At 31.3% G+C, this 27970-nt stretch overlaps 3 protein-coding genes across 3 annotated transcripts; all 3 read right to left on the reverse strand.

Annotated features, from left to right (window-relative positions):
• Positions 1-9033: 9033 nt before the first annotated feature.
• LOC129292682 (uncharacterized) lies at positions 9034-11078 on the reverse strand. The gene is made up of 2 exons (XM_054930282.1): positions 9249-11078; positions 9034-9168 (listed from the first exon to the last, which is right to left on the reverse strand). Exon 1 carries the CDS (start codon positions 10403-10405, stop codon positions 9863-9865), a length of 543 nt encoding a protein of 180 aa, XP_054786257.1. The 5' UTR covers positions 10406-11078; the 3' UTR covers positions 9034-9168; positions 9249-9862.
• LOC129292681 (probable carboxylesterase 12) lies at positions 9154-12113 on the reverse strand. Its single transcript, XM_054930281.1, has 2 exons — positions 10943-12113; positions 9154-9248 (listed from the first exon to the last, which is right to left on the reverse strand). The coding sequence occupies exon 1, from the start codon at positions 12027-12029 to the stop codon at positions 11076-11078; it is 954 nt and encodes a 317-aa protein (XP_054786256.1). The 5' UTR covers positions 12030-12113; the 3' UTR covers positions 9154-9248; positions 10943-11075.
• A 7898-nt stretch (positions 12114-20011) lies between these two features.
• Positions 20012-21175, reverse strand: LOC129293690 (probable carboxylesterase 13). The gene has a single exon (XM_054931772.1). It carries the CDS (start codon positions 21090-21092, stop codon positions 20172-20174), a length of 921 nt encoding a protein of 306 aa, XP_054787747.1. The 5' UTR covers positions 21093-21175; the 3' UTR covers positions 20012-20171.
• Positions 21176-27970: the final 6795 nt, after the last annotated feature.

Genomic DNA, 27970 nt, shown 5'->3' on the forward strand with positions numbered 1-27970 from the left:
TTTAAATTTTTAATAAATACTAATAACTTTTACAATACAATATAATTACAAAGATCTCATATGTGATCAATCTAACTAACCTCTGATCATTCTCTACCTTACAGCAAGGTAAATTTGAATAATTTTATTTGAATAATTTTTTATATTTTTTTCAGTAATAATTAGTTCTAAAATTTTTATCAACAACTTCTTTTTTTTTATAACAATAAAAACCTAAATGTACTAGATAGCATTACATGAAATTCTTATCTAAAACCCATTAGGGCTCAGAAGAAAAAATATACATCATGTCTATACCAAGTTAAGTATCAAATGCATAATATGCTAAGTAATCTACAATCTACAATGTCATTTACATCTTGTAATATCTATACAACTTTAACGTCCCAATGCTATTTATGTATTTATATGTAAGTAACAATTTATGTATAATTTAATTATATTTTAATTGAAAGTAATAACCCATCAAGATTTTAATCTATCATATTAAAATACTAGCTTAACAACATAATTATTAAAAAAATACAAGTTATGTATGTCTGAAAAGAGATTATGAATAATACAAAATTAAAAATTAATTTAATAATTAAACTTAACACGTCTTTACTAATCACTATTATTCTTTTTTTTTCATGATAATATATATAATTTATTTATAATTCTATATATAAAATAAAAAAATATATTTAAAATAATTCATAAGAATTTTTTAATGATTTAAATGATAATTTTATAAATCATTTTATATAATTTACAATTATATTTAATTTTTTAAAAACACTTTTAATGAAGACAAATGTTGTCATCGAAAGTAATTATACAAATTATTTTTTTATAAAAATATTTTTTCACTATTGATGGCAACTATTAAATTTCACGACCAAAAATATATTTTTGATGGCAACAATTAAATGTCATTGTCAAAACTAGACTTTTGATAGCAACATTTAAAAGTTATTGATAAAAATATATTTTTGGTGAATCATCGCTAAAATTGTCATCAAAAGTTATTTTTTTATAGTAATTATCATTGAATGAAAAACTGGATCAACTCGATGAACCGACTACTTGACCTGTCCGATTTATGAGATAAACCATCCTAGTCATGAACCAAAATAACCCGATCAACCTAACTAACTCGCTAGGTTGGCTAATTTAAAAAAACAAAATAAAAATTGTCTGAAATTAAATTATCCCTACTCACAAATTCAAAAATTTGGTCTTTGCTCGTAATGCTTTTCTCTATGGCTATTCTTTGGAAAAACCTTGATCCTTGCGTTTGGCTTGTTTGAAGTTAAACTCTACCTTGTTGTTTAATATGCAAAGTTGTTAATGACTTTTTGTTATTTTGCTACTTCTTATTTTCTACACTTCGTCTTGTAGGTTTGCTACCATCATTGCCTTGAATCCAAAATGATAGAGGGAGACCTTATGAATCTTTAAGCAAGAAGAGTGATAAAAGAAAGGATATCAGCTGCATTTTCTTGAGTAAAAAGATAGGGCTTTATAGCATTTTATTTTTTCAAGAATTGAATGGGTTTTATGTAACATCCTGCGTTTCAATTTTGGGAATTTTAGATGTTTAAGATGATATGATGGTAAAAGTAAGTAAATTTTTTATTCATGATATTTTTGGGAGACTAATATAGTTAATGGATCATTAAATAACCTTAAAAGAGGGCTAAATTAGAGTTTGAATGGGCCATCATATGAAGAGAGGTCTAAATTGTGTTGGGCATCTATGTGCCATATGCCGCAGTGAGTAAGCTAATGCGCTGCAGCACATGTGCAAAAATCTACACTTGTTGGACGTAAATCTAAATGAAAAATTAGAAGAGGGAAAGATAGAACACGAAGAGGTGATGGGAGACGACTGATGATTGCTAAGGCATAATCTCTGGGCTAATTTGGAAGCATTTGGGCAAGATTTGCCCTGAAGTAAGTTTCATACACCTCTTCCTCTCCCTTTATGTGAATTTTTGATGCTTTTGGTTATAGTTGAAGTTTTGATTAGATTATTCTTAATGACTAAACCTATTGCCTTAGTTAAGGTCTTAAGGAGTTAAATTGAGCCTCTAAACCTAGATTTATTGATTATATAATGATTTAAAATTTTTGGCTATGGGTTGGATAAACCTTAAGTAAGAATGAGAAGATTGAGAACAATTAAAGTAATGCAATGGTGCTATTTAAGTGTTTGGGTGTTCAGTAAAATTAATGGAGTGTATTGAAGGATTGTTGGGGCTAAATTAAGATTTTAGATATAATAAGTATCCAAAATTTGTATTGTAAGTGAGGTAACTAGTGTGCAGATTGATAATTAAGCATTTAATCTTGTAGATTAGCTATTATCCAAGCACTGTGGTATTGGTAAATATGTATGGAGTCGTTTGATCACGGTAATCCTTTTAGTAATAAAAAGATTGAGATAACTAAATTGTCTAAGCTTTCTATTTGTGTGCTTAGATGCTTGTGTGTTTACTTGTAAAGGAAATGCTTGTTTTATATTAGTATAGTGTTATTATGAAATGATTATAGTTATAAATCCTATATGCAGTGGAATAAAAAGTTATATTTTTAGTGTTGTGATTTTCAAAGGCAAAAATGCTTTTTTTTAGTGTAATTATTTGTGAAACGATGTTTAAGTATAGATGAACATTTTAGTAAAAATTATATGTTATAGTTATGTGTTGGATCATTAAGCATATATTTGATATGATCATTATGAGAAGGTGAAAGTTCATCCTAATGTGTTGTTAAGAACATTGTTTGAAAATCTATATGATACACTAGTATCGTGAAAGCTTCAATGCTCAATGTTATATTATTTGAAAGTTTCAATACTATGTTTGGTAATGTATTTTTAAAAAGCGTTCTAAAGAACAAAAAATTAAAATATTTTTTTAGAGAATAGAAAAATGAAAACATTTTTTAAATATTTTGGGATTATTGGTTGGGAGAATATGGGAGAATAAGAAAAACACTCATTTTTATTATTTTTATATTCTTAGAATATATTTTATAAAATATCAATTTTTAAAATAATAAAACAAAAAAAATTTCTAACGCGCCGTACATTATCCTAATTTTTATATTTTTTATTTTGCATCAATGAATGCCCATTATTTTGTTTTTGTTTATTTTCACCATTTCTTTATATTGGACGCAGAGGAATATTCCTCCACTATTATGTGTTATCCTTTCCGAACCAGCTCGGGGATAAAACAGGCATTACATTCACATGAAGTAATAAGTAATAACATGAAAAAACAAACTATAACAGAGATTGGATAGAATGGTGGGGACTAATCACTCTGATGAATCAAAATTTTAATTTTTATTGAAAGAAATGCTTTTGTTTAGTATTGCAACTCGAACATGATTTCTTTCAAAAGATAAAAATCTAAGGGACACCAAAAAAAAAAACATTGGAGAAACAAACTATCCCTAAAAAAAAGAAAACATTTTTTTCGTGAGGTTCAAGGAACAAGACTAAAAAGGAGCGATTAAAGTGTTAAAACTTTAAAAAGCCTCCATTAAATATTCCCATAAATTACACTCATGTATTCAGCAGGCTTCTCACTTTGTCCCATTTCCGTTTATTTTGCTGTTAACCTTTTCCATCTATTCTCTTCTTTTTTTTTTATTTTCCTTTTAATTTTTTTTTAAGAGAAGAAGTTGGAAAAGGGAAGATCATAAAACTGGGAAAATCATAACCAAGGACCCTTAAAGACAATTAATTATATTGCAAGATTAAATAGTTTTGATATTACTTTGTAGAACTAAAGAACCTAAATGTAATTAAAATTTATTGTGAAAAGATAAAATTATCCCTGATGTATTTTTGTTATGGCCAGGGAATTAATTGTTGTTAAAATGGGAATGAGATTTTTTTTTCTTGAATGGAGACTTGTTCATTAGATTATAACAATTCTTTTACCAAATTAATATTGTATAGTTGTTAATGAATGAGTTAATTGTTGTTAGAATGGAAAGTTGTTCATTGAATCACAAAATGACAACACTTGTTTCTCTTCACAGTCAAGTTACTTTTTTAGAAATGTTAATAAGGGAATTAGTTGTTGTTAGAGTCGAAATGAGACTTATTTTTTTTTTTTTCAAAACCAAATCACAACACTTGTACTTTTTTACTGCCAAATTAATTTTTTAGAGTTATTAATAAGAGAATTTATTATTTTTTTTGAATGAAAAGTTGTTGTTAAAAAAGTATATAATATACACATGAAGGATATTTTTATCTTTTCACACCAAAAGTAGATACTTTGATCTTATAGAGTAAGATCATAATCATTTGGTCTTATTGTGTAATTAATTGTCTTCAGAAGTTCTTGATTATGATTTTTTCTTGTAATTAATTGCATGGTGGCATTTAGTTTTTTTTCCCCCATGTCATGTTTGCTGCCACGTCATTTGTAACACTCTAAATTTTCACACAAATTTTTTACAATGTAATAATTTAATGAACTATTTTAATAATATTGAACTATTACCACAATAGAAAATAATCTACCATGATAATTAAGTGTAACACTCCCTTTTAAAACATTACCATGGTAAATACATGTTTACCATGGTATAAAGGACTTTAAGTATAAATTTCAAACCATACCGTGATAGAAAATAGACTATCATAATAATTTGAAGAAATTAAATCATTTATCATAAAAATATATTATGATAGAAAGAATCAAATATACTAAAATGACTCTACTATGGTAATAAAGGAATTATTTATCTCAAATAGTACCTAATGGAATCCCATGAAGAAAGGTGGAAAATTATTAGTAAAACAATCCACAAACACGTTAAAGCATGAAGCATGGTTCCCAAAAGCTAATTTATCTAAAAAACCAATTTATAAAGGGGCAGAAGGAGCATAGGGACCACTTCAAATGAACTATCAAAAATAAGAAATTTTTGAAAAAAAAATTGTGATATGCATCGTAGCTCATTGAACTTACGTCGTGGTGCACAACTATCGTAAAACCTGAACTTACCACACACATAACTTTCACCACACAACTCTCATTTGAGTGATTTAAGTATTCACGTGAAATTTATTTTAAAATCTAGTTAAGAGCTTTGGTTTGGTATCAAAACTCCTCTGTATGAAGAGTTGATTCACTAAAATGCAATTTGAAACAAAACACCATTTTCTCAAATACCAAACACTTTTAAACCAAAAGCCTCAAAAAATAGGTGAAACACTTGACCAACTCAAACATTACATAACCAATGACCTTTCATGATCACTTTACATATGCATGAGGTATTTCTTATAGTTGGGTTGCAGCTGTTGAACACGATTATATATGGGATTTGCAACATAGATGTGAAAACACAATATCTTTCACTTAAAAACTCGAAAGTCACTAACCATAAATTGGAAGCCATCAATATCACTAAAAATTAACCACATGGCAATTAATTACAAGTTTTCACCTAAAATGTTATAGTCACATATTAATAGTAGTTACCTTAATTCTTTGCTATTAAAGCTCTTCGTACAAGAGCACCTTCACCCTTTTCAATACGTCTACCACAATTTACATACCATATAATATTGTCAATATAATGTTAAGTAATACTAATCAAATTGTTAGCACATGAATCACACCCTAATCCCATGGTTAGGTTAAGTAACCTAGTTAATTCAAGGTTGTCATCACTACTTAAAACTTTAAATAAAATTATAATCATTCTCGTTATACCTCCTAATCACTTATTTAACCTTTATAAAATTCAAATCATCCTATAATCACCCTACCAAGTCTAGTGTTTCAAAATCCACCCATTCAAAATCATAAATAACCTCAAAACCACATAAGTTATATTGATTTAACTTAAAACAAATTTTTGATTCAGACTCAGGAATTGGGTTGCTTAAAAATTAGAACCCTAGCTTCTTATAACTAGAAAAATAGCCTAAAATGAAGAAAATGGGATAAACATGAGATTAAATGAGTTTACCTTGACTATAAAATGCCTAAAATCGTGCACAATGAATGCCTTTCACCAAACCCTAGCAGAGCTCATTAATTTCACTCAAACCCTAGCTGCTACTTCTCCCTTCTATCTAATTTTTGGATTGGGAGATTAAGTGCATATTTGTGCCGTGCACAGCAGTGTGTGTAACGTGCATCGCAACATGCAACACAAAAACACTGCACTTAATTTAATCCCACTAATCTTGAAATAATTTCTCAATAACACCTTAATTTTTTTAATAAAATTATTATTAACAATCTAGGATGTTACGCCATTCATTAGAACACAGTGAGGCTGCTCAATCGATTTAAGGGACTCGTTTCCTAACTATTGCTAAACTATTATTATTGGTGTAATATATTATTTTTTTTAAAATATATGACAAAGTTGATTAACTTCATATAAGGGTAGAATTAAAAAAATAATATTTTTCACAATTTTAAAATTATAATCAACATTTCTTAATTAATAAGTATGAAGTTTACAAGAAATAACCACAATAAATTATTGTATAGGAATTCAAATGACAATAGCTCAATAAAAGGTAAATATGAAAAAAGATTAATTACTCTAATATTATCTTATATTAATAATAAAAATATTTTAAATTTTGACTTTTATACTCTATATAATTAATGATTTTTGAATTTTTAAAAAACGGATGATGAAAATAATATAAATTATTGGTACTCATTAATTAATTAATTTTCCTAACAGGTTTTAAATAGTCCTGAGATGAAGCTTCCAAGAAAAATTATGCTCCACAAAAATCTTTTCATAAAAAAATAAAATTTAAAAAGGATCTGATCATAATTGTGAGAAGATCTCATCACAATAAAATATTTATTTTTTTTTTTTCACTGAATGTCTTGTCTCTTGCCCACATGCAATATAATTTAACGTGTTTGGTTGGTCAAAAAAAAAAAAAAATACGTGTTTGAGTTTTAGAATGGACTGTTGATATTTATTTGATGGACCCCGCAGACACTGAGGGAACTGAATCTTCTCCCATAATCCCACCCAAAATAATCTTCCAAGGTGATCAAGCCTGTGTGAAATCTAATTAATATTTTTTCTATTTAAAAATATAAAATATTTTTTAAAATGTTAAATATTTAAAATATAAAATATTTTTAATTTTTTAAAAGGATAATCATTATTTTTTTAAAAAAATAATTTTTTATTAATAATAATTTTATATTTATTATATGATATTTAATAGAAATAAATATAAAAAGATAAAATTAATTTAAAATTAAATAATTTTTTTATTAGAGGATAAAATTCGATTAAAAGTATGTTATATTTTTACACAGTGTGAGAGAGAGAGAGTATGCTCCTTTTATTTTTGAATTTTAAAAAAAAGGCAAATGCATATTTTTATTTTTAAAGTTTCCTCCGAGTAGTACCTGCTACCTTAAAGCAGTCCTTAGAGTATTTTTAATTCTAAAGTTTTCGCCTAACGTGGAACTCTTGACTATTCCTATTCCTCTCTCTCTCTCTCTCTCTCTCTCTCTCTCTCTCTGCTTTACACGCACCCACAAACTCACTTTCCTTCAGTGCATCTCTCTCGGTCTGTGTCAATGGCCTCTCTGGATCAAACTCATGAATCGTGCCTCTCCTTTTCGAATCACAGTCAATATCTTCAGAGCATCACTATCCTTCAGTGCATCTCTCTCAGTCTGTGTCAATGGCCTCTCTCGCTCGAACTCATGAATCGTGCCTCTCCTTTTCGAATCGCAGTCAATCTCTTCAGAGCATATTCAATCTCTCCTTAGGCGGCGGAGATGGGGACTGAGAAATTCCTGAAGTCACTGCCGTCCCGTTCCACTGGGGCCCATCCTCATCGTCCCCAACCTCGCCATGGCCTTCATCCCTGTGGTCATATTTCCCGGCATGCTCATACAATTTAAAACAAAAATAATTATATATGATAATTATGTTTAAAAACAACAAATAGATTAAATTATCCATATAGGCTGTAATTAATAAAACAAATTTGTCAAATAAAATAAACATTAACTTTATGAGGGACAATTTAACAAAAAATGATAAATACTCCTTGAAATTTATAATTTTATTTGTAAACAAAAACAAAAAATATGATAATTTTGTATATTAAAAAATGGAGTAGTATTAGCCAAGGAACCAATGGATACATAGAAAACCAAACAAACATACGAGACAGTGTACCTCATTCAACCTTAGTCACCAAGTCACATTGAGATAGTCAATCTTTTTCTGTATACTTTTTAGAAAAGTTATGCCGCTTTTTATGAAAAACACAAAATAAACATATAAGATAGAAATTGTGTACCTTACCCAACCTGAGTCACCAAGTTACATTGAAACAGTCAATCTTTTTCTTCATACTATTTTAGAAAAGTTATGACGCTTTGTATGGGAAAACACAAAATAAATTAGAGTTCGAGGGAGGACCTAACTTATTTAATATTATCTTATTTTAAATTGTGAGACATTTTCAAGAGAAATTCAGTATTTTAAAATATAAAATATTTTAATAAAAATAAATTTTTAATAATAATATTTTTTTAATATTATCATTCTTATATATTCTCTCTATTTAATATTTTTTATAAATAAAATATTAAATAAAAAGTATTTTTTAAAATTTATATTTTTATTTTTAAAAATAAAATTATAAAGTATATTTAATAAATTTTATTAGTACATGTATTATTGTTCAAAGGTGTTTTGTAGTTTTAAAAAAGAGAAAGCAATTATTATTGAGTCTATCATCTTTTGATAATAATTGTTTTTCTGTAAAATTTGAATATAATTTTTTTGATAAATTTCCAACATTGGAAACTTTTTTTTTTTTAAAAATAACACCAACAACGGAGACTTTCCCGGAAAATAGTCCCCCCCCCCCCCCCCCCCCCAACATGAACATTTAAGACGATTTTGGACTTCTGGTGCCATCGTTTACTTTTGAAAGCTACCGGTACTAGTGTTTTTCTGCAAGCAGGTTAGTTGGACCCCACAAGAAAGGTAGAAATCCGACTCACAAACAAACACATACATAATTGTCCAGCTGTTCAAGTTGATTTGGACCCCACAATCCGACTCACTCGCAGCCGCAGGAAGTGAAGTTCACTGTTCGATCCCCGCATTCAGGCACCACATTAACCGCCGGAACTGAACATGTTATCCCACTGGCTGATCATACCATTAATACCATTAAATGATGACTTACGCAACTTACAACCACTAGCTACCTGTCACGGGTCCAGTGTGGACCATCGCACATGAAGTATGGTTTCGATGGCTTTGAGGCATCACGCTTGATTGAGGGTGGTCTATCCTGTCTAGAACTCCCACCAAAAAATTTACCACCATCCTTACGATCGGAATTCTTCTTTTATCCTCCTTTGTCTCCTCCACTGTTACCAAGATTAGGCTTTTTGGACTTGGTGGAGTAGTCGATTATGCACTCAACAGCAGCAATTGCCTCATCTAGAGTTTGCACTTTGCGTCTATCGAGTTCTACTCTCGCCCAGTCTTTAAGTCCGTCCATGAAGTATAAAAGAGCCTCCTTGTCGGACAGGTCCTCGATCTCGAGCATGATGGTAGTAAACTCTTTAATGTAGTTAGGAATACTACTAGTTTGTCTCAACCTACGAAGCTTACCTCGAGCCTCTGTCTCAGCATTGTGGGGAACAAAGTGCTTGTGGAGTTCTGACTTGAACAGCTCCCATGTGTTGAGAGTGCAGATGCCCTTCTCTCGCTCAGCATGCTTTCTGCGCCACCATAGTTGGGCTGCATTCCGGAGAAAAGTTGAAGCATTGTTGATTCTGATCAAGTCGTTAGAGACTCTTATGGCCTCGAAGTACTATTCTAGGCCAAAGAGAAAGTTCTCCACAATCATGGCACTACGTGCCTCATTGTACATGGTCGGCTTGGGCACTTTCAGTCCCTGAAAAGTGGCATTTGAAGTACTACCACTAATAGGGCTACTCACACAGTGATGAGATTTCCATTCATGATTAATCTCATCCATTTGAGAGCGTAGACCTCGCACCTCATCTCTTACATATTTGTGGAGATCAGCGAGATCACGTCTGAGGGAACGAATGTCTTCCCCTAAATCATCGTTAAGGTCTGCAATCATTAACTTGGCAGCCCGCGTTATCTCACCATTCTCTTGGATGAAATTGTTGAGTTGATCGTTGAGTCTCCCTATAGTAGTTCTCACTTCCTCCATGTTAGATTCCAAGCTAACAACACGAGGTTCAAGGAACTCACTTGCAGGTGCCCTGCTCCGGCCTTGCTCTCGCTTGGACCTGGGGTGAGCTTGCTCCTGTTGTGCATGAGCTTGCTCCTGTGCTTCCGTGCCAACGATGTTTCCTTCCTCAGTTGCCATCGTACAATACATTCCTTCAAGCACAACGGTAGAATCGAGCTCTGATACCAACTATCACGGGGCTAGTCTTTCAACCCGTGCGGCACTTAGACAACCTTCACTGGAAGTTGCTAAGTAAGCCTAACTCGTATGAAAGGAGGATGCTTGGTTAAGTAGAGAAAAGGGAAAGCTTGAAGGCAAAGGAGAGTAGAGAGAGTTTGGAGAGTGTGAGAGTTTTATTACTTTAAGAACTCAAGGATGATTTACAAATGAAGAGGGGTGAGGTATTTATAGGCCTCCCCTTGGATCTAGAATGTTCCTACCTCCTCAATGGACGGTGGAGATTAAATCTATCCTACGGTTATAATTGATTCTCTAGAATTCTCTTAACAAATATCTAGATATTTAAATGGAAGAATCTAGAAACAATATTAAAATATTGAGGCTAGAGTTGTGTGTGTTTCTCTAGAATGTTCTTGCACTCTCTAACACTCTTAAGGTTAGCTGAGAGCCTTCTGGAGAGTTCTAAAACATTCCGGACCTTGTGAAAAATGACGAAACGTGACATACCGCTGCTAATAATATTGACGACAACACAGATGAGATCATCATCAGAAGCTGTCGATCTTATTCTAAGTTTGATCTTTATCGATCTTCCGTCAAAGTTAAAACACAGAAACTAGAAACCACACGATGATCATTCTTAGCCCTGATTGATGAAAGAGACAATAGAGTTGAGCATGGCCACGGCATTGTCGCAGGTCGGATTGTAGAGATGAAACACATGGTTCTCGTCCTTTGCTTCCATTACATCCACCACTCCCTTCCACCCGCTCCTCTCCACAACTTCCTTGTAGTACCATCCTCTCTCCTTCAACATATCCTTCTCTGCAACACAAACCATTATCTTTCTGCAACCCAAGCTTCCCACCTTCGGATCCTTCGCAGGGTTCAACATGGTGTCGTCCGATCCTTCCGTCGTCGGGCACGCGAAACGCCACAGATTATCCAAGAAGGATCTCTCCCTCGCTCCTGTCTTCTCCGACCCTCTTGGCTCCACTCCCCAGAAGTACGGATGGACCAGAACGATCCCTTCCAGATTCAAACCCGGTAATCCTTCCGTGCCGACGCGGATCGCCATGTGGTGTGAGATGGTCGCTCCGGCGCTGTCTCCGGCGAAGAATACTCTCTTGAAATCCACCTGACGGTTGAGTAGGTCCTCGGATCCGTTCCCGCCGGCATGGGAAGCGACCCATTTGAGAGACGCCCAGGAGTCTTCGAAGGCAGCCGGAACGGGGTGTTCTGGAGCCAATCTGTAATCAACGGAGACGGCGACAACGTTGGCCGTGGACACGACGGAGTTGAGGTAGTTGTGGTACGCTGAGTTGAAGGGAGTTCCGATGACATAGCCTCCGCCATGGAAGTAGACGAGGAGAGGAAGCTTGTGGCTGGGATCGATGATTTTGGGAGCGAAGAACCTGGCCGAAATGGGGGTTTCCTGGGAGATGACAACGTCGTGGGACCGGACGTTAGTGTTAGGGTCGTCGAGGGATGGAGGAACGAAGTCGGAGCCTAAGAGTCTCTCAACGCGACCATCTTTATAGACTTTGAGCATAGGGGAGAAGTCGTGGGCTACTTCTGCGGAGCTGGAATCCATGGCGGAGACTCTGACAGTATTATCTTGAGGATAGTTAGCAGGATGCTGAAGAAATATGATAGTTAGCTGGAATCCATCGCTTGGTACTCTGGTAGGTGGTTGCTGCGGCATGCGGGGTTGGCTGTATTAAATGATCTTTGTTTTCCCTTATTTTTTTATTCTTTTTTAAAAAAAAAAAATTGATTGAAAACTGGATACTTTGTTTCGTAAAGAATGTGTACAAAAGAATATACAATTACAGATAAATTAAAAAAGCAAAAACCAGAAGCCACCCCAATCAAGCTATGTGAGGTTGGTCATGCGAGTTAAAATCATTAATAAAATTAAAAGCTAACTTAATTAGGTAATCAATTATCCTATTATCATCTCTAAATCAAAAATGAAATTGGACAACCTAATCTCTAATCAAAAGCTTTTTGGTTGAATCAATAATATATTAAAAATAATGATAATTATGGCTCTTGAGATTGTGAAAATAGTGTTCACATAATCACAAAAGACCTTTACAATCTTAAAACCTTTCTTTTAACAAATTTTAAGACCTTTGAAAATATCATAAATTTTAGATTTAGAAATAGTAGGCAGTAGTTTGCTCACTTTGCAGTTAAAATCCAAAATCCAATCTCCAGTAGCATCTTTCATAACACCTCCATAAGCACTATTCTCATACAAAAGAGATGAGCCATTTGTTTCCAGTCGAATAGCACAAGAATTCTTGTGAAGCTGATAGTCAACCTGCCTTAAAAGAGTATGTGAAGGTAATTGTTATTTAAATTTAAATCAGCAACTACTTTAAAGAAATACAGTTAGGTTCTTCCCTTACCCAAGTTTCTCCCTTTTGAAAAACATATCTACGCCTATCTTTTCAGATATCCCAGTATATATAAGTAAAGAGGTTGTCCCAAGGTACATTTTGAACAAAAGATTTACTCACATTTGTCTTCATATTCCAATTTAGTTAATCCCACCTATTTAAGCTTTGAAATTTGTCCCATAAATCTAGTCTGATGAACTCTCGCCACCAATGCTTGGCATATTGGACATAATATCTTATGATATTATGTTTAATTTAAGTTTTGATGGTGACAAATATAGATTAGTTAATTAAATATATTATTTTTTTCATATATATATAGCGGTCAACTATAAGCATGAAACAAGTGCTTTAAAGTGTCTTTACTTATATTATTTTATATTATGTGATTTTCAAAAAAATGGTTTATGTGCATGAAAGATATTTTATATTATCATATTTTTTTCTTATCCTAAAATGAGTACATATCCAAGAGTATTCAAAATGTTATTTTTTATAACTTGGATATTTACATTAGATTTACTTAAAGTGAAGTTATGTTATTAATACTTGAAGATTATGCTTTGAATCAAGAGTTTTAGATATATTTGGTTTTGACCTTTATTCAATTTTTTCTCTATATCTCTTAGTATACAATTCAATTTGATATGAAACTTCTTTCATTTGAAACTAGACTTGTATAGGTTTCCAAAGACATATATTTAATTCAAAATGGATTTGATATGAAATATCTATGAGTTTTCAAATTTGGGTGTTAATGTGTCTAAATCTTCAAAAAAATGCTACTGATCTTTCCCTCTGCTCTAATCAACGTCTGAACCTGTAAAATAGTAACTACAGAATGAGATAGAGTCTTAGTAACTAAAATAGTCTAAATCTATCTATTAATAAGTAAAATTATTACATATGTAAATAAAATTTTAATCATTACCAATCATATTACTATATATATTCATATTCACAAATAATTATATTTGCATGCATGATCATCATATTCCACCTACGCTCCACATCTAACCTGATTGAACCCATAAGCTTAATTAGACTAACTTTGTGTAAATTGATCCGAGTACACTTTCAGTGGTAGAATCACCATGCCAAATGTGTTTTGTCCTACTTCTAGAGTATGGATTCTTCTTATTGCACACACAATAAACGTATCGTTATTCTAATATTGCATCTCACAAATGCTAAGGAGTATAGTTTCAAACACCGTACTTGTATGAGCACTAAGGAAAGAAATTCTCCAACATCGCACCCCTTAGGGCATTAAGGAGATATAGACTTTCACACTACTCTACTTAGGGTGAACTTTCAGCCTCTATCATGATAATACCTTTTCACATAATATACAATGATATATCTACATGTGTATAAAATAGTTTATTTATCATTTAGCTTTTGAAACAACTTCCTTTAGTAATTTATTTTATAAGTTAAATCCCTTTCCCATTCTAAATCATGCAAGTTTCAAATCATATCAATAAACAATATTATACATCATACTACATAAATTTACTAATAAACAATTAAACTAAGTAATAAATATAATAAATTATTCAATTACCTTAACCCTTATATTTATAAAAAAGAGTTACCTGTGGTGCTCTTTATGTAATATTTGTCTTGATATCACCAAAACATAGCACACAACACTATCATGAAACACTATCATGATAATTAAAATTAAGCAAATCTCTATATTAGGTTACTATAATAGATGAGGGTTTAAAATCAAGTTAAAAAGTTAGGATACCAAAAAACTCTTTTTAAAAGATGTTTGACATCAAACAATAGTTTAAAATATGATTAAAGAAAATATGAAAGCATGGAAAAGGAAAAATATCATCAAAAAATATCAAATAAGTGCAATTTGGACATGTTCTAAACTGCCCATCTGTTGTGGTGCAAGTATCATCCACTACGGTGTATAGTATAGAGAGGGAAGGCCTTGAAAAGCCTTTAGTTGTATCAAACTTATTAAAGAAACTAGAATATAGTTGAGTACACCTTAAGTCATTAAAATCTTAAAAGAGCAAGTTTAAGCAACCAAAGATAATTCATAAACCTTTTTCACAAGCTTAAAACAATGTTAGTTTTGAAAAGAGTTCAGGGTTTAAAATGTTTATAATTTTTAAATTTTATAAAAAATTATGAAATGAAGTGAAATTGACTTAACCAAGCAAATAAGTGAGTTCTCTAAGGTTTGAATTTACTTTCACCATCATAGAATCCTAAGTTCAATTCATTTTGTTCTTGCAATTCATTTGATCTTAAGCAAATGTCTAATCACCATTAGAACTAAGTGACTACGGCTTAAACCAAGACGCAATCCCTTTAAAAATTATGCCAAACTATAAGTTGATTCTAAAATTAGATCTTGCCTTGCCTTAACCATGTTCTAACACTTAGAACCAATCAAGAATTAAGCAATTGACTTCAATTTAAGACCTAAACAGAAGCTAAATGGTTCTAAAATCACCACAAGGATTGGATAAATTAGCATTTACACAACAATAACTATTGAAGCATAAATTTAAACATATAGTGTGTATCATCCCATTTAAGAATTAAATCATAACATCTAATTCTCTTAAAGGAATGAAATAATCTAGAGAATTCAATCTAACCAGAACTAAATCATCAAGTCAATAGCATCAATAAAATAAGAAAAATTAGAGGTGAATCATAGTAAAACCAAAAATGAAAATGAGCTAAGAAAACTCAAATGCAAGTCTTATCTCTCTTGAAGAATTCCAGAGAAAATTTGGTTGCTCATTTCGATCTTCCTTAATGAATAATTAAGGAAGATGCCAGTGAGTCTTGCCATGGACGTTCGCTTCAGGAATCCATGAGTTAAAGTATTCGGTTTGAACTCAAAAGAGATGAGTGATCTTCTGCATGAAGTGGCAAGCTTGCGTGATGACTGTGTAAGTGTCCGAACTCTGTGGACTAAGGAAAGATGAGCAATGGCAATAAATCTGTGCGTTATACTTTACATTTGGGGCAAACTGCTGCTTTGAACACTTATAAGCTATGTTAATCCACACAATTTAGCATTATATCAATTACAAATTGACCATAAGTACTTATTAACATAATTAAACCAAATCAAGCTTACTTAAACGCTTAATCACTTCCACTTGACAATCTTAAGTCCTTTCAAAAACATTTTACAACGTCTATTACATTCTTAATTTAAGTTAAATTGAGCTTATAACCTTAAAGCTCAACCATTAATTATTAAACTAGTAATAAAACTCCACTTTAACTCTCAATAGCCCTTTTATAAATATTGAGTTAAAAAATAACTCTTCAATTCAATTTTTCTATATCCAATACTAAGATAAATTAAGGTAGAATAGGAGAGTAATGTGATACGAAACTTACTTGTTAAGTGAAAGGTTGGAACTAACCCTCCATGCTCCATAACTTAATACCCTAACATAGCATATATTCTTCTCCCTCTCTTTTATGTGTTCTTCCTTTTTTCCTCTCTGAAATTCAAGCTAATCCACGTACTAAAAAGTAACTTTATGTACCATACACCTAGTGCATTGTGCATATCTCATGGCGTGCGGCACGATAAGGGAAGTTTCATTGTGGCTTACACACTTCACTCTGGATTGTAATTCTTCCACTTGATCCTAACAATACAATTAATCACTTACCTAAAATGTCAATTCTCCTTTTAAAATCTTGATTATTCAATTAATTTACTAATTTAATAATTTATCTTTAATTAGTAATTAGTTTTCATATTTATAATTCAGGATGTTACAGTCAGCTATTCCCACAATGCCCTTACCACCTTGATTAACATTTTTTTATTTGTCTTTTCGTCGTCACTCACCCATTGTAGCTTTTTTCATGAAATGGGGTATAGATGTACTTGGTACCCCCTCTTCTTCTAAGTTGGCTAATGCTTCAAACCTTGATGCATACTTTTCTTACCCATATGACCATGTGCTTGTGAAAAAGATCTTTATACACAAATGTCATCTATCTAGGTATATAGGGTTGCCTTTTGTTTTTTCTCTATTATACTGCTCTCAGGCTTTAACAATAGGCAATCCTCTTTCTTATGACCATATTGGCCACAGTTAAAACAAATCATATCTAGTCCCTCATATATGACTATGAAGAGAGTTTCTTGTTTAGATTAACTTCCAGACTCACACAAGCAAATCTACCTATTTCCATCTTCGATGACTAGCCATTGGTCTTGACCATAGTGTTTCTATCAATTTTAAGCACTTTGCCAATTTTATTAACCAATAAACACAACATTTCCTCAGTATAACAGTGCATAAGCAGAATAGGTATTCTCACCCATATAGTAATGTTTTATACCTTGTTGTTGTAAGGGTTGAAATTTAGGCTTTACCATTGCATTACCAAGTAATGACCAGGATTGATCATGGACCCTCATTCAAGAGACGCAATCACAACTACTTTATTTTTTAAACACAGGGCGAAGTAATTGTTCTCTATATCTACCATTTCAAAGTCTGTAATACCTAACAAAAACTCAAGTTTCTTCCCCATATCTTCTGGCCATATCCTTTTCCCCAGTAGAGTAAGGATCAAAGCATCCTTTAATGGTAGACATAACTTCTTCCACTCATCATCAGTCATATCAATCTTAGGAATTTGATTAGAAAGTTTCTTTTGATCCCTTGTTAACTTAGGGTATAGCTTTGCTTCCTCTTTCAGCCATTTCTTAAAGAGAGACTCAAAGTCTTACTTAACTTTCACATTATCCTTCTCTACTAAAGAGTCTTTGATGAAATCTGTGACCATTGTTTGATGTTTGTTCCATAGAAGCCTTGGGTATCATTGAGGTAGTCCCACCACCTTCAACCATCTCTACATCTTTATCAGATTGTCTTTCAATCTTTGCTGAATCGTTAGCTTGTTCTTACTACGTGAAGAAGCATCCTCCTTATCCTTAGTAAGTCTGCTTCCTTAAGCACATTTTGACAAACTAGTAGAAGACGCTCTACTAGCACTCGAAGCCCCATTCTCTCTCACCGTGTTTCTCACTGATCTTGCTCACCTTAATTTTTTATTAACCACATTTTAAAAAAATTTCTTAATCTTTTACGTAAGTCATTTTCTTAAGTTTTTCATAATTTTTAATGCACAATCCCCAAAATATTCTCTAATAAATTAAAAAAAATGTAATATTTTAATTTTTTTAAAAATTCCTTTCACATGTCAAATTTTTCTTTTTAAATTTAGAATTAAAATTGGAAAGTAAATTATTTTTAAAATATTTTTATTATTTTAATTAACTCACTTTGATTCCAGTAAGTTAATTAAAAGAAACTTATAAAAAAAAATACTAAAATGAATACCTAAAATGGTTAATGAATTTTACTAATTTGGGTTTTTTAGTATATGTACAGCAGTGTGTTTGGATTAATGGGAATTTACATTCAGGTTAGAATTGAATTTCTCATTTAAATATACAAAAATTTATAGATGTGGATTGATTGAGATTCAAATCCATTTTTTATTATATTTTCTTTGTGGTTTCAAATTCCCTCTACATTATAGCCATTTGAAATTTCATTCATTTCAAATCTCTTGTTATCTTAGTTTCTCACTATTGATATTTCAATGGCTTTTGTGTTTTTTATTTATATTTCACTCTCATTTCTTATCAATTGAAAAATATAGGTTAACTTATTACTTTTAATTTTTTGTTTTCCTTTCCAATATAAACTTTTCTCTCATCTTCATTTAAAATTTTGTAAACTACCCAAATAAAAAAATTGAAATACATGAATTTTAAATGTAAGATTTGAAATTTTAAAATCTAAATTCATCAATCCAAATGCTACTTTAATTTAGTTTAGTTGATGGATGTCTTTCAATTCAACTCTTTATTATAAATCATTTATAACTAATTCATGGAAAATAAATTACTTATATTATTGAAATTGTTTAAAAAGTGCTTTAATCTTTTTTACTTCTAATAAACAGCTTAAATTTAAAATTCAAATATTCTTTATCTTTTCATTTTAAAAATTAAAAAGAAATACATATTTAGAATAAAACAATTAATGTTACACACTCTTGTAAGGTGTCTTCATCTCTTGTATTTAAGATCATAAAATTCTTCTAAACTTTACTACTTCTCTTATTCTTAATATAATACTAAATTGACAAACTTCATGCTTATTAAAAAAAGTTAGTTATAACCTTAAAATTGTAAAAACTTTTGTAACTTTCTAATTTTACTATTATTTATAATCAATGATTGTAATAAATTATTGTTTTTTTTTTTGGTGCCAAAACAAGTTTTCATTTTATTAATATCAAAAAAAGAGAAGTACACACTAACAAGAAAAGGCAAAGCGAAAGGAAAACAATAAAGCCCTCTGCCATTCACATCCTTAAGGCTTTGAGCATCATTCCTCTCCAGAAGCTTAAAAAGAGCTTCACAATTAGTCTCCAAAACAACCTGACACCCTTCGAATTCTTGCATTAAGAAAACATTCATCAGACCTCTTCAGTTTATTGTACACATATATCTTATGATCAAAGGCCATTGTTACTTTTCATTTTCTCTTCTCTCACCGGTCTTCTCATCTAAACAAATTATAAGCGTAGATATCTTTTTTAATGAAAATTCAATCCTTAATTCACCATACTATGAAAAATCAATTCAGTTTGTTAGTTTAAATATAGTTTTTATTTCTTCACATCACTTAAATTTAAATGCAATCCTCTTTCAAAGGCATAGAGTGGTCTTTCATTTTTATTTTCCCTTCCCTCTCTAATTTTAATGGTCTTTCATTTTAATAGTGTATAAAATTATTATTATAATATTATATAATATTACATAAATAAAAGGATATTTTAGGATAGTCCTCCATTGTTATTTTCCCCTTTTTGGAACCAGTCTCTCGGATGGGCATTAGCATTACCTTCACAAATTTAGCCTAGAGAAACAAACTACCCAGGATCCAAAATATTCTGCTTTACCGAGGTTCTACGATCAATTAAACTTTAAAAATCTACTACTATTAGCCTATTACCAATTATAATATTACATGTAAAAGGATATTTTAGGATATCCCTCCATTGTTATCTGCTTCTTTAGGAACCAATCTCCCAGATGGAGCTTGTCAGATTTTCGTTAATTGAGCGGTAAAAATTCATCAAGCACTTAATTTGCATTTTTATTTCATATAGTTTCAATCATTTTTCGCAACCTTCCACATAAAAAAAAAAATAAAACAGATAAAACTCAATAAAAGATGGCCCCACGGAAAATATAAAATATAAAGTTTAGAAACACAAGAATACGACGTCGTCTACTTCTGGATGATGAAGGAACCAAACTGCTTCACGAGGCTCCGAGCCTTCTCCTTCGCCGGATCGTACAAATGGAACACGTGGGTTTCTCCTTCTGCTTCCACCATATCCACCTCTCCTTCCCACTCACTGTTCTTCAATGCCTCGTAATACGTCCTCCCACGGTCCACCAGAAAATCGTTCGCCGCCACCATAACCAGCACTCTCCGGCAACCCAGCCGTCGCAGATTCGGATCCTTCGCCGGATTTATCTTCGGGTCATCCAGCCCCGCCATCGTCGGATACAAGAACGCGATCAGCTCGTCGCGTCTATCGTTCCCGAAATACGGGTGGATCAGAACGATTCCGGCGAGGTTCAATCCATTAAGACCGTCGATGCCGACCTGCATCGCCATGCTGTGCGCGATGTTCGCGCCTGCGCTATCGCCGGCGAAATACAAGCACCTGAAATCCGCGTGGTCATTGAGCCAGGGCTCCGACCCAACACCGTTCGAGTGTGCCGCGGCCCATTTGATCGCCTCCCACGTGTCATCGTAGGCGATGGGGAGAGGGTGCTCCGGGGCTAACCTGTAGTTGACGGACAGAACAACGGCGTTTGCTTCGGCGGCTATGGTGTTCAGGTGGCTGTGGTAAAAGGGATGAAACGCCGAGCAGATGCAGAACGCGCCGCCGTGGATGTAAATTAGCAAGGGAAGCTTTTCTGCAGTGCCGGCAGCCTTGGGGAGGAACATGCGAGCGGATAAGTCGGTTTCTGGGTTGATGGTGATGTCTTTGGATTGAACGCCGGTGACAGGGTCAATGCCGGCGGGCACTTTATCTTGGCCCATGAGGCGTTGGACGCGGCCGTCTTTGTAGAGACGGAACCAGGGATGGAAGTTGCGGAGGATTTGATCATCATCAGGGGCTGAATTGGGATCCATGGAAGGAGCTTGTGAGGAAGGAGATGGAAGAGAAGAGAAAGCGGTGGAAGAGTGGTGAGTGATGGTAGTTCAGTTATAAAAGGCACAGGTTAATTGATTAAAGCACCTACGGCACCTTAGCATCCATATCGGTTTTTTTTTCTTATTTTTTTGTTCACAAATAAAAACGGTTGGCCACTGGTCGGGCCAGGCAGAGTCATGAATACGGACATCCACTTTTTTGGCCACATTTTAATATTGAGAAGAGAAATTCTTGAGGTGGTCCACCATCTGCCCAATAAAAATACATCATATCAAATAATTTATTATTTTATCAATGATAATAAAAAAAGATAAAATAAAAAAACTTTAAAATAAACAAAATCATTAAAAATAATATTATATAAAATTTTATTTTATTGAATTAATACTAACATAATTTATTTCTATTAAAAAGATTATAAATGATATGATATATAAGGGTTGTAAAAAATTTTTTATTGAGAATTAAAGGCTAATTTTTTTATTGATTATTTTATTATCCATATTCGAATTGAGCCCATTCTTCTAGAAACTCACGAGCTTTCAAAATGGTTTAATTTATGAAGAATGATAGAAAGGTCTAAAAATGGTAAATTAATTTAAATTAAGTTTTAAGTATTAAAATTTTAAAAATTTGTAATTCAATCTTTTAATTTTACAATTTCATTGTAATGAATTTGTAACTTATATTTTAAATTTTAATATGATTAACAACGAGTTTGGTACTAGAGACTTAATTTGAATTAATTGATCATTTTAGGACCTGTTTGTCATTTTCCCTTTAACTTATTATACAAATTTATAGTACTCTTTGGACTAATAGAGGACTGGATAAAATTGAATTTTGGCCTAAATTGAAATCTTATTTCTTTCATGAAAAAGATTAGGTTAGATAACTTATAATCTAATTTAGTCTTGTTGTAACTTAAAGATTAACAAAACCAAACTTAGTTCATAGGATCAGGAGATTAGTCTTAGTAATCTAGCACTCATTTAAATTTTATTTTTTGTTTTTTCTTTTATGAAAAACAACAATTCATTTCATCCTGATAAATTCAATTAAAATAATAAAAACACTTATCATAAAAAAATTATAATAATTACCAATAACAACAACAAATATTTCAGCTACAATCCAAATGATTTAAATTCATAAATTTAATAGCAATATTAACAACATTCAACAAACTTCAACAACATATCTCATATACATTACAATAACAATTTAAATTAAAATTATATTAAATAGAAAGGTAAAATGTCAATAAAAGAAATGTTGTATTTAAACTCCAAACTATTCAAATATATTAAAAATAATTAAAATTATATTAAAGTAATTTTATAGGATCGAATTGGATTAAATGGTTTAAAAGCTTAGTCTTCTGTCCAATCTAACTCAAGAAGTTTAATAGACTGGAATAGTAATAATCATATTGGTGGCAGACAATTCCAACACTAGCCATAGGTAAAAGTCATTGACCATATCTGTTGCTCATTGTGGATACATAGATGTAAGGCAATTTTTCAAGGCACCCAATACAACATGTGACATATCTTACATGGTTTGTAGAAGAAAATTGATGGAGGAAAGAGATTTGGAGCTTCTCAAATTGCCACATGATACTCCAAGAGACAATCATGGATACAAATGGGTTTCACCACTGCTAGGGAAATTCATAATAGACATTGATGCTTCCTTAATTCAATCTCAAAATTGTTCAGCTTGTGGTAGTTTAGTAAGAAATTTTGAAGGAGAGTGGTTGAGTGGGTTTCTTTGTAATCTAGGCTATCTACCAATTATCATTGCACAAATCAAAGCTATTAAATATGGTGCAAAACTGAGCTTAAGAACTCTGAACAGGCAATTATATATTTTAATTCTTTCAATGCCATTCTCTATGTATATCAAGGAGTTCATGCTGCTCATCCATATTATGAGGACATGTCTAAAGCACAAAAATTGATTGCTAATCATAGAGGTCTTAAGCTTCTCTATGTCCCATGAGAGGTGATGTCCCACACAAATTTTTTGGCTCACATGGCTCACAACTCTTCAAGTGGGATGTTGTTACTTCTTGACCCCCTTAGAGAATGCAAACATTTACTGCTTCTTGACCATAGTGGGGGTTTGTTTCATTAATCTTTTGCTTGCTTCATTTTCTGTAACTATTTTCCTGATGAGAGTCTAAAGTGGCATGTAATGTGGCTTTATGTATATATGTTTGCGTAAAGATCAGTAATATTTAAAAGAAGAACGGAGCCAAGAAGAAGTGTGGCTATTTAATTTTCATTGTTAAGTAAAAGAAGAATGGAGCCAAGAAAACTTTCTTCGTATTTGATCGTGCACCTATATCGTGGCTGTTTCTAATGCTAGATACTGAATACAGCAGCGAAAACAGATTTTGATATATATATATATATATATAACTGCTTATACAGTATGCACACATGCCAAAATCTCTAGAAATTTCCATCTTTTAATCTATCTTTTTAAGCAAGCCTCTTCAATATGTGCGCGCGCAGCTTGAATAAATTTGGAAAATTTAAGGTTGAAGTTAATAAATTTTTTTAATGTGGATTTATTCAAAACAGCCCAAATATAAAGAATCATTCTAAAAAATATATTTAATATTAATAAATTTTTTAAGTTTTAGATCCTTTTATACTAAGATGTCATATATATTAGTACATTGTTATAGATATTTTTTTAAAAGTTAAAAATATTTATAATGTCATATTTTTATTATTTTTAATCGATAAAATATCTTAAAATAATATTTAAAATGTATTTTAATAGTATTAATTTTAAAATTTTAAGACCTATACTTTTAAAAAGAAGTTTGAATCTTCTACATCATTTAAGAATCCCAAAAAATATATTTTATATTTTTAATAATATAAAAAATTAAATTAAAATTAACGTTAAAAATAAAAAATAATTTGAATATTCTGGCCGGATTTATTATGTGGACTTTTCTTAAAATTTGGATTTATTAAGGTACCATGGAGTCATTTTCACTTTCTCAGGTCGAATTATTGAGATAGGTACCACTATGCCAATAGTGTCAGTCCCAGACGATGGGGAGTGGCGAGTAATCAATCATTGTCGCCACCCCACTTCACCGGCTACATGAATAAAGTATTAATGAAATTAAAGATCTTTGCCTCCCGCTTTGAAGTATTATATTGCCAAACTAATTGATTCCCGTGCATTGCACATCGGAAGATATTTTAATATTTAAAAATAAAAATAAAAAAGAATTTATTTTAATGTACTCATTATTATTTTTTTGGGAAATTGCTAGTAAGTTTCTTATTGGCACTAATATTGCGCCGAAAGATCAAAGTATCAGTGTGCAAACAGATAAGATAAGATTAGGGTACAAAACAAATAGTCATGAAATCTCAAACCTATCTATTTGTACCGGGCAGAGTCAGAATTTGAAAAATAAGAGAGGTTAATATTAAAAATATATATATACTATGGAGTTTTTATAAATTTTTAAAAAAATTATTTATATAATATTAAAAAAATTTTAAAAATTGGAGGGCCACAGCCCCTGCAAATCCCCTCAGCCATTGTACTTGTGTACGGTCCTTTGAATACCCAACATAATTCTGACTACAATAAGAAACATACTAGCAGTTTTCTCTTCTTGTTTTTTTTTTGGGGGGGGGGGGTGTTGGGGAATGTACTCAGTATTAAATAATGGTTGTTTTTTTCTTTTTACAAAGTGTAGGTGTAGCTTGGGATGTTCGTTGGCTGCTCACATTTGTGTTCTTCCTTTAATTAATAAGGTTAAAATATATTTTTATTTTTATATTTTTCTTCAAAAAATATTAGGTACTTTGTACTAATAAGTGAGGGTATTTTTTTAAAAATTTTTTGCTCTTTTAAAAAATACCCTACTTATTAATGTAAGGTATCCAGTGCTTTTTAAAAGAAATTACATAAATAAAAATACAATTTAACTCTAATTAATAGGTTAAGAGATTTTAAAATTACAAAAGTGCAAATCACTGTAGAGTCAAATGAAAAAGGAAACAGAAAGAGAGACTATTCCCGCACGTCTTTCCCACCATTGAATTCCAGCGGAGCTATTCTTTATTATACATGCAAAAGTAAGTAAGGTAGTGTTTCTTTCTGGCTAAAATGCTGATATATTTGTTTTCGATCATCTAAGTGAGTTTGTGTATAAGGACATGGGATTTCATGGCGAAGAAAAAGAAGGGCTTGGGCGTTAAATTAATTAGAACAACCACCACACTAAACCAAGTAAATGGAGAACTTGTGTTGCATGTGTGATCTCACTTAACCATTTAATTGACAGATATTGGTCCAAGTTTTTTTTTTTTTGGGCCATGAGTTTGCCAATTTGTTCAAATTTCAAAACTATTAAAAACTTTTGAACTCGGTTAAATTTAGGCAACTATTAATTTATGAAGGAAAAAGTATACTTTTGAACCTATAACTTCATACAAAGTTTTAATTTAATTTCTTAATTTTAAAAAAATATTTTTTTCTGTTCTCTAACCTAACATAGTTAGTTTTAAATAATTATTTTTATGTCAATTATTATTATTTTAAAAAATTACACTTACATATTAACATTTGAAAAACATTTTGTTAATGTTTAAAAGTTTAATGTATAATTTTTTTGTGATGAGATTGATAGTGTTATGCTTAAAAAATTAAAAAGATACTTTATAAAATTAAGAGACTGAAATAAAATCTCATATAAAATTAAAAGATTAAAAACATACTTTAGCTATTTATAAAATAACACACACACATTTAATATACACATATTGATATTGGTATATTAAAATGCCATGCATGTTTTTTAAATGGATCTTCTCTTTCTCCTTTTGTTAGGATGCGCATGAACTCTCGAATTTTATCTTAAATGATCTGGTGGACATTTTGGAAGGCTTCAAAAGAGATCAAGAAACCTCATCACGGCCTTTTAATCCTGAATCATGACTTATGTAATGTACATGTATTAATATTTTGCTCAATAGAGATTGAAAAAGTGAGTCAAGTACAAAACATATATATTTGGTGTTCCTCGCATAGATTGGATGGTTCAAAATCTATTATTTTTAGACATTGTTCTAGAATTCCAATTTCATTAGTTATTTATTTTGAGATATTGTCTTTGAATTGAGTTATTCTGATCTGGTGCCAATAATTGTTGTTGATTTGTTAAAGCCTATATGCAAATGCCTTAATTAACTAAATATAGTAGTTGTTGCTAATGGGATCCTGTGCATGCTCAACTATATAAGAATAAATCCATAATAAATTAAAATCAATTCATAATGAATTGCATATTTTCGCCGAAGGAGGAGGTAATGGAAGGCTAAAAATGTATTGAGATAAAAGACATCAAACAAAGTTCAAGAATGCATGGGGCAGTTAAGTGAAGTATTTTAGATATTAACAATTAAAATATTTTTGTTGAAATATTCAAAGCAGTGCAACGTGTTAAAATAATTTTCATTAAAAAATTTTTTCTTCACGCTCACAAATTCTAATGTGATTTATTTTTGAATAAATTTTTTAAATTAGTTTAAAAAATTGTAATTTATTTGGTTTGAATGTGGGCACAACCCTACTATTAAAATTGTAATTTATTTTATTGATAAAATTCAAAAGCAAAATTAGATGTATAATGACTATAAGAGGCAATAATTTTATAATATTTATTTTTGTTTCTAATTGCTTCTTCTTAAAAAATATTGAATTTTAGATTGCAATTTAAGTGGTCTATATTTAACTATTACCTGTAAATTATAAAAACTTGAATTTTTATAATAAATTAAAAAATGTTAAATTTTAAAAAGCTAAATTAAATTGAGAGGACAAGGGAGTAAATTTGACAAAATTTTAAACACATGAAATATTTGATCTAATTTTTGCATAAACTCTGCAAAAACTCATTAAGGTCTCATGTAAATCAAAATAAATAATTTTTAGACAGTTAAATTAAAAAATATAATGCCTTAATCAAGTTTTTTTAGCCAAAAAAAGTCAATTTTATTGATTATAAAAAAATTACACTCACTAATCAGGAAAGCAATAAAAGCAACCTATACAAACAAACTAGCAAAAAGTAAAAGAAATCAATTAAACATATGGTACAACCTAAACCAAAAGAAAATAAAAACATAAGACCAAAACAGAACAAGCCAAACAAGGATTTCAACCAATGCCTTCCTTGTCAAACTCATTCTCACACAGAGTCAAAAGCCAACACCTCACTCAAAAAGGATGGTATATCGCCCAGCCAAAAATACTGTTACATCCCTTTTCTTGCAAATACTGATAAAAGATCAGCAGCTTTATTCCCTTTCCTAAAAACTAAGGAAAAGTTCACCCTAAGCATAGACTCTTTAAGCTTCAGGATCTCCTGTAGCATATCACGAGTTTTCCATTCACATCCCACAGCTGAATTCTTTTGCAACAAATTAAACAAAACCTTGCAGTCAATCTCAATAACCACACAAGCCTCAGGAAACTTATCTTTATGCAACAAAGCTCCCCTTAAAGCAAGATACTCTATCATAAAAGGAGAAACAGCATCCACCTGTAAACCCTAAACCCAGACCACTTAAAAATTAGCATCACAATCTCTACAAACCAAGCCAATCCTTGCCTCCCTAGTCCCTTTAACAAAAGAGCCATCAATATTAAATGTAACTACACCCTTCTCAAGAACAGACCATCGAGCAACTCTAACAGGAATTGAGCTAAACACTTTCCTGCTACCCTTTTCCTCCTTAATTCTAGATTTTCGAAACTCCTCAACTTGCAAGAAAACAAGACTGACCACCTCCTTTACATCCACCTGCTC

This window comes from Prosopis cineraria, unplaced genomic scaffold, assembly GCF_029017545.1.
Source record: "Prosopis cineraria cultivar Desert tree isolate PC_DT_omini unplaced genomic scaffold, ASM2901754v1 PC14, whole genome shotgun sequence".
In the NCBI taxonomy this organism is placed as follows: domain Eukaryota; kingdom Viridiplantae; phylum Streptophyta; class Magnoliopsida; order Fabales; family Fabaceae; genus Prosopis; species Prosopis cineraria.

Bases quoted from the DNA above. Each gene is read 5' to 3' on its own strand.
- LOC129292682 (XM_054930282.1), bottom strand. From the start codon at position 10,405: ATGTATTGTACGATGGCAACTGAGGAAGGAAACATCGTTGGCACGGAA.
- LOC129292681 (XM_054930281.1), bottom strand. From the start codon at position 12,029: ATGGATTCCAGCTCCGCAGAAGTAGCCCACGACTTCTCCCCTATGCTC.
- LOC129293690 (XM_054931772.1), bottom strand. From the start codon at position 21,092: ATGGATCCCAATTCAGCCCCTGATGATGATCAAATCCTCCGCAACTTC.